The following is an 11,596-nucleotide window of genomic DNA, read 5'->3' as shown; positions in this document are numbered from 1 at the left end:
TGACAAAAAAAACAACAACCCCAGAGCAGGGACATTGTTAATAACATGCCCACAGTCCAGAAGATATTTTAAAAAGGTACTAAAACTAAGTAAAAAGTAGTGTTAAAAGTAATTTCATTCAAAATGTATTAGGCACAGTCATAAATATTCATTTGCATATGCAACAACACCCACAAATAAACAAGTCAACAAGGAAGCTGTAGTAAAAAAAAAAAAAACAAACCCCCAAAACCCTGCGTTAATACATTTAAAGTGCATGAGATTGAGAAAAGTTTTAAAAACAAGTCCAGTAGTTTAAAAGAATCGAAGTCCTTCTCAGAAGGAAAAGATTACATGCAAGTAAATACTCTACAGCTCAACAAAAATAAAGTTTTGATTAAAGGAAAAAAAATATTTTTGAGATTGTCAATTCATATATTCACAAATATTCAGACTGTTTTGTTGGACAAACAAACAAACACCAAAAAAACCCCACTGAAAAGGTCAGAAGCACTGTGAACAGGATATTTGTTTACAATGCAGTGTTTTCACAGTTAATTAAACACATTTAAGATATTAGTCTGAAAAGTTCAATTGTCTGCTTAGACAATTGAAGAATTGTCTAAGCATGCACCTCTGCTTTGTTCAGTAAAATAAGGCCTTTGCCTTAAACTTGAGTGGAGGAGCTTGGAGCTGCATGGGCCAGGAACACCGCATCACTGAAATTGGTGGCGAAGCTAGTGTGGTAGCTAGGACTGCTTCTGCTGCTGCTGCGGCGGGGTTGGAATTTGGATTGTGGGGATCTCACACCTGAGCGCTTCTGGGCCTGGCACAGCTTCTGGATCAGGAAACGCCGGTCGCGGCCCTCCTGATTGACAAATTAACACAAACAGATTTCAGTTCACACTGTATTTGGCAATAACTGAATTGATAACAAGAACACTCAGAGTACGCAACTCCCCCTGAAGGACAAGAGCTATAATAAAACTTTGACTTTTTATGATGTTTTTATTACTGATATCGTACAGAACATATTGAAAAAATAAGGTGTGTAACTTCGACTAGATTTTCACCAACAATAAATTAAGCCGTTATCTGTACCTACAATCACACAAAATTTGAAAACGATATCTTTAAAAGTGTGGGCACTAGACTTCTAACAAACGGAACCAATTACATACTCCCTCCCTTGGGGGGGGGGGGGGGGGATAAGACCTACCATTTCTAGCTGGTGTCTTAGTTCATTAATGACCCTCTTGTGTGCTCCAGCAAGTGCAATCACATAAAACATGGCCAAACTGGAAAAAACATGGAAACAAAGTATAAAATTACAGCAGAGGAAAAACAATGTTAAAAAGGTGAAAATATATAATAAGAGGACCAACCATGTGATAACAAAGAAAGAGACAGCAAAGGCCTCTGAAGAGAGAGCACGAAGAAGCTTTTCGACTCCTTTGGGTAGCTGAGAAACTGTATCTGGCACCACGTACCAGGAGGTTTCGTAATTAACAAAAGGTCCACAGGCCCGAGAACAGTTTATCCTGAACAAAAAGGAAGTATAAGTGAGTGCATACAAGTAAGAGTTCCTATATTTATCCATATTAAGAAAAAAAAAATTATATGGCAGTGGCCAGATTTTGACCTTTGGCATGAATATTTCTGCTAGAGGTTCTTTTAAAGCTCCATACAAACTATACAAATATAATTAGAACACAGTATGAACATTACTCACTGTGCTATACTAGCTATGACAGGCACACAGGCAAGAGTCAGGCCGATCAACAGCACACCGAGGAAAAAGAAGTTGGAGCTGGATGCTCGGAAAGGACGTGTGGCTGGACGACAGTTTTTGATTAATGATACCTAGCAAACAAAAATTTGCAAATGAGGCTTACTAGAATATTTCATGCTTTTTTCCTTCACTCTTGCAAGGAAAAAAACTACATGCATTCAAACCAAAATGTCACCTTCTTGATGTAAAAAATAAAGAAATATTTGAGGGTGCAGATAGCAGGCAGCAGTGGGCAGTAGAAAGTGCCGATCCAGCAGATGGTCTGACCATAGACGATCTCCAGTACATTCTGAGGAATAGAAAACTCCTGTTGGCTCATCCATTTAGCCAGGGCAGAATTACTGTACCTCAGAAGCAGTCTGGGTAGGATAGAACAAGAAGGACAAAAATGACTAAAGCAGAAATAATCAGAGAAAACAAAGCCTTCAGTGACAGAATAATTTTAGCTACATTTATTTAGACTAACTAAGCTAACACTAAAACTACCATATTTTTCAGACCATAAAGTGCACCGGATTATAAGGCGCACTGTCGATGAATGGATCTGTTTTCATACATAAGGCGCACCGGATTATAGGGCGCATTAAGCGAAACAAAACAAGTCAAACTTGACTCAACTCATTCCTCTTTCTTCCTCCACTTCCGTACCATTGATTCATTAATGCTGAATTCTCTCACAGCTGCTCTATTCCCATGTTGTTGCAGTATATTAATGACTAACCTTGTATTGTGGATGGATTGTCTCAGTTGTTCTCCTGACTGAAGTTTGGTGCATTTACAGCATCCTGCCATGCGATTGCATTTGTCCCTAACCATCGGTAACCCTAACGTTAACTTTTATCGAGTGGAAAAAAGTTAGCGTTCATCCTCCAGTTTCACTGTGTTTATGTTATGCTAACATAGCTGTGTCATTAGCGATCACGTAGCACATCATTATATACCAGTTAATCCAACTTCAGTAACTCTACAAACATCACTGCTGTTTAGTTTTCTGTCCTTATTTATGCTGGAAGTGATAGCAGAGCTGTACATTTTAATTTTTTCAGAAATCTCAGTCAGAACATGCTATATCATGTTTCGGTGTAAACTAGCGAGCTAACTTCATGCTAACTTCTAACTCTGTTAAATTTAATAAATTCTGTTTTGATGGATGCCTGGATGTTAAACTTAATTGTTCCACCTGGTAAAGCAGCAACGCTGATCATTTTATTAAAGATGAAGGAATTTAGACAGTTTCTAACTCTCAGTGATGTCGCAGTATTCATCTAACTTTGGGACCTGAAGCGGACGAAGTTTTAGACCCAGATTACTCCGCGAGGCTCCTGACTACAGTAGCCGTAATTCTCCGACAATCCATCCAAGCGGTGCGGCTCTGTAGCTTAGTCGAACTAAAACATTTTTGACAGATTTTTTAGCGCAGTGTACCACATAAAATCAGTTCGAGGTCAGCAAGCACAACCAGAATTCACACATAAGGCGCACCGGATTATAAGGCGCACTATCGAAAAATACGGTAGTCCAAGTCAGCTCCTGTAACTGTTACATTAGAGATTCTTAATCTTTTATGAAGGTGACATGTTTACACCTCTTCAAATGTCATGAGATGATCATAAAACTAGATGAACTGTACTTTTTTTCTACTGTGGATAAATGAGGTCTTACTTTCGAGGAAACTCCACAAAGATGGTGACGGAAACGATGACAATGAAGTCAAAGATGGTGAGTTTGTACATCTCTTGGCCCACATGCGTTTCCCAGCACTGTCGACAGCAACAAGGATATAGAGACTGGATTTTACCATACATACAATGTCACGATTTAAGAAATGTATTTTATAGGGTGATTAGGAATATACTATTTTTTTAATACTTTTTAAAATTAAAAGTCTAAGAGACCAAAATATGGGCACATATTCGTGCAGTTACACTTAACATATGTAATATTCACATTCTAACACATACAGTGGGGCAAAAAAGTATTTAGTCAGCCACCGATTGTACAAGTTCCCCCACTTAAAATGATGACAGAGGTCAGTAATTTGCACCAGAGGTACACTTCAACTGTGAGAGACAGAATGTGAAAAAAAATCCATGAATCCACATGGTAGGATTTGTAAAGAATTTATTCGTAAATTAGGGTGGAAAATAAGTATTTGGTCACCTCAAACAAGGAAAATCTCTGGCTCTCACAGACCTGTAACGTCTTCTGTAAGAAGCTTTTCTGTCCCCCACTCGTTACCTGTATGAATGGCACCTGTTTGAACTCATCATCTGTATAAAAGACACCTGTCCACAGCCTCAAACAGTCAGACTCCAAACTCCGCCATGGCCAAGACCAAAGAGCTTTCGAAGGACACCAGGAAAAGTATTGTAGACCTGCACCAGACTGGGAAGAGTGAATCTACAATAGGCAAGCAGCTTGGTGTGAAAAAATCAACTGTGGGAGCAATCATCAGAAAATGGAAGACATACAAGACCACTGATAATCTCCCTCGATCTGGGGCTCCACGCAAGATCTCATCCCGTGGGGTCAAAATGATCATGAGAACGGTGAGCAAAGATCCCAGAACCACACGGGGGGACCTGGTGAATGACCTGCAGAGAGCTGGGACCAAAGTAACAAAGGTCACCATCAGTAACACACTACAACGGCAGGGAATCACATCCCGCAGTGCCAGACGTGTTCCGCTGCTGAAGCCAGTGCATGTCCAGGCCCGTCTGAAGTTTGCCAGAGAGCACATGGATGATACAGCAGAGGATTGGGAGAATGTCATGTGGTCAGATGAAACCAAAGTATAACTTTTTGGTATAAACTCAACTCGTCGTGTTTGGAGGAAGAAGAATACTGAGTTGCATCCCAAGAACACCATACCTACTGTGAAGCATGGGGGTGGAAACATCATGCTATGGGGCTGTTTTTCTGCCAAGGGGACAGGACGACTGATCCGTGTTAAGGACAGAATGAATGGGGCCATGTATCGTGAGATTTTGAGCCAAAACCTCCTTCCATCAGTGAGAACTTTGAAGATGAAACGAGGCTGGGTCTTCCAACATGACAATGATCCAAAACACACCGCCCGGGCAACAAAGGAGTGGCTCCGTAAGAAGCATTTGAAAGTCCTGGAGTGGCCTAGCCAGTCTCCAGACCTCAACCCCATAGAAAATCTGTGGCGGGAGTTGAAAGTCCGTGTTGCTCGGCGACAGCCCCAAAACATCACTGCTCTCGAGAAGATCTGCATGGAGGAATGGGCCAAAATACCAGCTACTGTGTGTGCAAACCTGGTAAAGACCTATAGTAAACGTTTGACCTCTGTTATTGCCAACAAAGGTTATGTTACAAAGTATTGAGTTGTATTTTTGTTATTGACCAAATACTTATTTTCCACCCTGATTTACGAATAAATTCTTTACAAATCCTACCATGTGGATTCATGGATTTTTTTTTTTCACATTCTGTCTCTCACAGTTGAAGTGTACCTCTGGTGCAAATTACTGACCTCTGTCATCATTTTAGGTGGGGGAACTTGCACAATCGGTGGCTGACTAAATACTTTTTTGCCCCACTGTATGTATAACAGCTAATGCAAAGATACAAATGAGTTTGACACTGGTACCTGTGGCACTACCCCTGCAAACCACTGTATATTACATTATGGCAAAAGAGGATTACTTACAGGGTAAAGATCGTGGTTGTAGCCACAAATACAGGGATCATCTTTACATTTAGTGATCCGAGACCAGACAGAAAAGAGCAAAACCACAATACTGGTTAACCGCATGAAGACACACCTGTGAGGATAGGAAGAAAGAAGGCAAATCAGAAATACTTTCAAGTTCAAATCTGCATCTATGAGTAAGCAGGTTAAAACACAAGACTCCATTTTACCTCATAAGAGTGAAGCGGATCTCAAAAGCAGGAGAATAGTCCTCAAAGTTGATGATAAAAGAGAAAAGTACTGGGGTAATGAAGTTGGCAAAGGTGATAACAATTGAAGGTAGATACTCAAAAATGAGATCTACTATGAAATTCACCTGCAAAAGAGGAGAAACAACAAATACCTTTTATCCTGTGTTGCCAACATTTACCAGAAATTTCTACATAAAGGTTGAATCAAAGTGGGTGGAGAGAAAGAATATTAAAAAAAATTGTCTTACCTTTTGGTCATTCATTTGGGCTTTCTGGGAGAAGATAGTGGCTAAATAAATGCAGTAGAAGCAAGCAGCCAGTACACCAATGACGAAAAGATTCAGGATGAGACGGATGAAGTAAAGCCGACATTTTTCTTTGTGGGTGCGCTCTGCTATTTTCTGCTTGATCTTCTCATCCTCCAAATCAGTCTAAAGATATAAAAATATGAATTTTAAAATAAGGCAAGACAACAAAATGATGGTGTTTGATTATTAATTTTCTTTACTTTAGACTCATCAGTAAGACTAATGAAGTTTTTTTTGTTGTTGTTGTTTTTTTAAACTCGCTTTTGGTTGATTTTGATTTTTATGTTTTAGCTTCTGTGAAGCACTTTGTGATTTTTATCTTGAAAGGTGCAATATAAATAAAATTTTGCTTTTACTTTACTTTAAGGAACATCAAGGGACAAGTGTAAGCAATTCTCAGTGATGTATTGCACCCTCTCTAACGTGCATATGAACTACTACCTCCAGGACACAGGTACAGGGTAGAGCTGCATCAACACTGAAAACAATTGGCAGCTATGTGGCAACCAGGGACAATAGAGAGTGAATGACATTCAGTGACTTCATGTGGTTAGAGGCTAAATAACTGCTGGCACTGTGAAGCAGGCGGGACCTGTGATAAATTTATTTTAACTTCCTGGTGAGGATTTGAAGCGACTACCAATGATAGCACAGAATACCGCTGATTAGCATGTGACCCCGGTAGTAATGCACGTGGGAACTGGGGCCTTGAATGTCACTAAAGCCATAAAAGTAGATTATATTAAAATGCACATCTTATTTTTACTTTAGAGTAACTGTATGTAGCTGCTGGGGTGCCATGTAAGCACCCATTTTTTCAAATTAGTTTAAAACAAATTTGTAAACTGGCCATTGTTTTGACTAGCCAGTTTAACAATCATGCTTCTGATGTATAAACTAACCTTCAGCTCATAGAGCAAAGTCTTTTTCTTCAGCTTTGCAGCATTCTCACTGGTGATGCAGAAATCCCAGCCAGCAAAGATCTTGTTGCAAAAACTCTGAAAGCAATCCTCATCCTGAATCAGATTATGTTTGAACCCGGTGGCAGACCTTCGAAAGAAGAAAACACTCAAGACCACATCTCATCACATAAATGTTATTTCTTATGAGTTTGCCTTTTTCATACCTTTTAACAATCCAGATAAGACTGAGGAAGAGGTACCCTATAGTGACCAGCAGGTATGCCAGTGCCAAATTATAAGTTATGTGGGAGAAATGGATTTTTTCCATATTGTAGAAGCCGTAGAAAAGATAGGTCTGTTCCAGAAAGCCCTGCAGATGAAGCACAGCAGGTGAGTACAGAAACTACAGAGTGGACTCTTTCTCAGGAGACTAATAATGTGACAACACTTACTTCGCCAGAAAGCAGATCAGTAATATACTTATGATAGTTAACAAGACCTCGACGACTGCCACTTTCATACACGCTGCAGTAACCTGTAATATAACAGATAAGCTAAGCTTTTTCATCTTTCTTGCTTAGTATATGCTTCTAATTGAAACAAACAAACAAATAATCCTCTCACTATCATTCTGGCTGAAGGTGATATTTCCTGAAACATGGGGTGCAATGATGATGGGCAACATGACAAAACCGAACATGAGCAGAAAGATGATAAAGTTGAGTGTGACCAGGAAGCGCAGAAAGGAGAAGTAAGACAGGATCCCTGTTCCAAACATCCCTAGTGACAAGTGAAAGAGGCAAAAAGGGAGAACTTAAGTCTGACATAACACAAAGGTACACTTTGTCTTAGCAAAATTATAATTACCGATTAGCACCATCTGAACAGAAATCCAAACAAGTCTTTGAGACCAAAGAAACAATTTCTGTCAGACAATCTGTTTGTCTTTCTTTTACCTTCTATTAGGTGGATGTCTCCCCTCCAGAGCTTCAAAGAGCTCAGCCATTCTTCGCTTTCATCTCTCATCCTCCTCAGATACTTGCGGGTGCTTTGTCGCCACTGTTGCCAGCTGCTCAACTCTTGAGCATCTTCTGCACACCGTTTCCTAAAACATCAAACAGTCAAATAAACTCCTGACACACAAAAACGTTATTTAGCTATTAGTGAAAGAAGTCATAACAGACTACAGTTTCCTACTGTTTGCGTTTCTCAGCCATGGGCTTGGCTAGTTCTCTGATGTGTCGCTTCTCAGTCTGACTCTTCTGTTTCACGGTTTGTCTTACAAAGGTGTTTATACCCCATTTCCAACTGCCAGATGAGCCAACCCTTGCTCTAGAGCTGCCTCTTTGTTTGGAGCCAACAGTTGACGACTTCCTGCGGTACAGCAGGGACTGGTAACTGGGGAGCTGGTCCAGCAGAGGGTTACTGCTGATTCGCCCACTGTGATCAGTGACAAACACTTGAAAAGACAAACAAAGTAATGTTTCTTACATGACATTTATTTTTGCTCTTCTGGAACAGATGCTAATATTGCATCTGTACAGAAAACAAAACTCGATGAAATATACATAATACAAAGTAATATGACTGTGTTTAACACTGAGCTAATTACCCCTGCATTTTCACAACAGTCACTTCAAATCAGGATCAACCCATCCATCCATCCATCCATCCATCCATCCATCCAAGTCCACATAAAAATATGGACAGCTACACGATTCACTTGATATTGGGCTAGCACAGATATATTTCTAAGGATGTATATGTTGTCTGAGATTTGCATAAATTAAACTTTTTTTTATTTGCAGACTCAAGTTGGATTCAAGTTGAGATAATAACTACATCACCATGCAAAAGACACAAACCATCCCTCATTTCTTCATGTTTTGCTATGAAATTGAGAAATAAGTGCAGAGATCTACTGACAAGTGCAATCATGCATAGAAATAGCGTAAAAATGCTATATTTGTACAGCTGTACTGTACAAATACAATGCAGCTTGAAAGTCAACATTTCATTTGACCACCTTTATTCTTCAGCACAGTCTGAATTCTCTTAGACAAGTTTGCTTTTTATTTTTTTCCCTCCATATATTCAGTTTTATCAAAGGACCACCACACACCATGACAAAAGAAATGAGAACAAACTGATATTAACATAGTGACTAAAGATAAAATTTAAACCATGAAAAAAAAAAAAAAAACTCCAGAAAGGCTAAAAAAATGCTCATCAACACCATTTAAAAAATAGGTTGTAGCAGTGGAGAGAAAAGTACTACCTAGAGCTCCAGCAGGAGGGGCCCTTCCAAGCCAGGAATGAAAAAAATGCTTTTGTTTACATTTTTTAATCCCTATGTAAATTATGTCATAATTAAACTGCCTGAATAAATCTGTTGGATGATTACAAAAATAATAGAAGCTCTCTGCCAGACTTACAAATTTAGAAATGGTTTAGTCCAACACACATTGAGGCTCAACCTTATAGCACAGTTACTTTATTCTCTCCAGGTGACTGCTAATGAGTCTCATTACTCATGTCTTTCTCCAAGAAAGCAAAATTGAGAAATGGCATTAAAACAAAAGAATTGAGAGGCAAAGGAGGTAAACTGAGTTCACTTGTCAGCCATTAACACATTTCTTTCAAAAGGAAGGTCAGCAAAGATAACAGCTAACAGGTTAAGAATGGTTAAGAGGCTGTTGAAAACGTTAAATCAATATAGGATGTCTCTCAAATTTACCAAGCTAAACTTAACACCATTATAACATGTGGCCATGAATTTCAGAAACAGCCAGATAACCAGAAGCAGGTCTCCTCCAAATTATTTGACACATGATGAGCTCGTATCTTGAGAACAAAAAGTTATTTCAAGTAATCATTTGTTTCGATAGCAGCTTGAACTGAAACTTTACTAAGACTAACATCAAGTAGAATTCTGCTTCTGTATGTGGAGCCAGCTGTTAGGCAAGCAAGGCATTTTGAGGAAGCTGGTATATCTTAAGGCTTAAAATACCGAACTGACACTTCTTCTTAATCTAAATAAAAAAAGAATGAAAAGGAAAAAACATTCACATGCCAATAGTTTCGTTAGATGTAGCTTTTTCTACATCTAGAAAACCCTCTGGTAGCATGTCTGTGGAAACCATTTTTACGTATTACTGAATCACCTGGTTTATATCTGCAAGACCTTTAAACTGCCATATGACTTCTGTTTGATAACATCAAAGTAAAACAAACAGAAAATGGCTGTCACAAGTTCAAAACATTGAACATATCATAAATCTAATTTAATCTAATGTATTTTTAACATACTTTAACATACTGATATCAGGTCTTCTCAAGGTACTGTTGTTATAGTGTTGGGATTCATTTAAAATTTCACAAATATAAAGATAGCTACATTATTCGCAAGAGTTAAACTGTGCCTCAATGATCAGAGTTGACCTCTGACATGAGCCCCAAAAGGATGAAAACTGAAAAATTATACTTCAAGTAAGAGTTTGTGTAGCAGGGTGAGCAAGAACATGTGATAGAGGATGGTGGAAAGGAAGAGAAAGGGGGAATTGAGGTTGCACTGACTGAGAGTGGTGAGAAGAACGAGAGGAGGACAGAGTTTTCTAACACTTTTCTAAGTGACAGAAAACTGAGAAGAAGCTGTTTTATATTATGGGAATAATAATAAAAATCAATACAAATGAAGAAAATGATGCACCCTTAAACTCGACATTCCACAAAAGTAATTAATGATAAATTGTAGATCACAGGATACTGATATTTCAAACTGTGCACACTTATGAGCTTTTAATAGATTTTTAATAAGTACTGTATACGAACAGGTCACTACTGGCTACCCTAATGTCCCTAACACCCTGCGCCTTATAATAAGTTTACACATACAAACAATAACATCACGTCACAACTCAAGTATATGTATCTACAGCTAACAAAAACATTGTTAAAATTCGACACTCCTTTTTACGTTTGCCTCCCAGGAGAAAAGACAATGGCTAACCAAGGGAGCAGACTGTTTTATGAGCCGACAATTGAGTTTCGACACCGTAAACACACTCGAGCCAAACCAGACAAACAAAATCTCTTCCTGCTCTCATTTGAAGGTCTTCCTGTAATCGTTATATGACCCTCTGTCAAATCATTCACCAGCACAACAAACTTTTAGCTACTTTTTAGCGGCTAGCATTATTAGCTAGTTAGCTAATGTAGAAATAAATTGGGTTAATTAATGTTCTGAAGTAATGCACGAACTTCAAAAATACCTGAGTCGACTTCCATTGTTTCCTTTCCGACAGAATAAATACAGCTATTTATGTATTAGCTAACAATTAACCATCAGACTTCGTCAAAAACAAGGAGTTAACTCTCCCAGCTGTCAGGAAGATAATAGCAGTCTTTCCCAACATCTACTTCCTGGATGTGGATACAGCTCCGGGAGCGACACTAGCTATTATTTATTTATGTTATATCTGGGTGTCGTGTTTGGTTTCATTTTATAATAGTCTGTGTTGCTAGTTACATGTTTAATATTATATTCTATGCTATGTAGTCATTTTTGTAGGATTTTTTAAGCGAATGTGCTAATTATACTAATATGACAGGTTTAAGTTTAAAATAGGTTTTAGTTAACTCACAGTCTCAAAAGAAAAAAACAAAATTATGAACATACAGATTACATATTATATTAGTTAGTTTCACAG

At 38.5% G+C, this 11,596-nt stretch overlaps 1 protein-coding gene across 1 annotated transcript; it reads right to left on the bottom strand.

Annotated features, from left to right (window-relative positions):
* Positions 1–568: 568 nt before the first annotated feature.
* Positions 569–11,235, bottom strand: tmc7 (transmembrane channel like 7). The gene is made up of 16 exons (XM_085355131.1): positions 11,159–11,235; positions 8,085–8,346; positions 7,844–7,992; positions 7,512–7,667; positions 7,340–7,422; positions 7,112–7,257; positions 6,888–7,035; positions 5,926–6,108; positions 5,657–5,802; positions 5,445–5,559; positions 3,434–3,531; positions 1,947–2,130; positions 1,712–1,842; positions 1,365–1,520; positions 1,199–1,277; positions 569–847 (listed from the first exon to the last, which is right to left on the bottom strand). Exons 1-16 carry the CDS (start codon positions 11,172–11,174, stop codon positions 647–649), a joined length of 2,253 nt encoding a protein of 750 aa, XP_085211257.1. The 5' UTR covers positions 11,175–11,235; the 3' UTR covers positions 569–646.
* Between the last annotated feature and the right edge of the window lie 361 nt (positions 11,236–11,596).

The sequence above is a fragment of the Diplotaxodon limnothrissa genome, linkage group LG6 (assembly GCF_057381915.1).
Source record: "Diplotaxodon limnothrissa isolate DT_005_m linkage group LG6, D_limnothrissa_male_GT1.1, whole genome shotgun sequence".
Taxonomy (NCBI): domain Eukaryota; kingdom Metazoa; phylum Chordata; class Actinopteri; order Cichliformes; family Cichlidae; genus Diplotaxodon; species Diplotaxodon limnothrissa.
The sequence above is the reverse complement of the archived record's forward strand: the minus strand, read 5'-3'. Positions and strand labels throughout refer to the sequence as shown.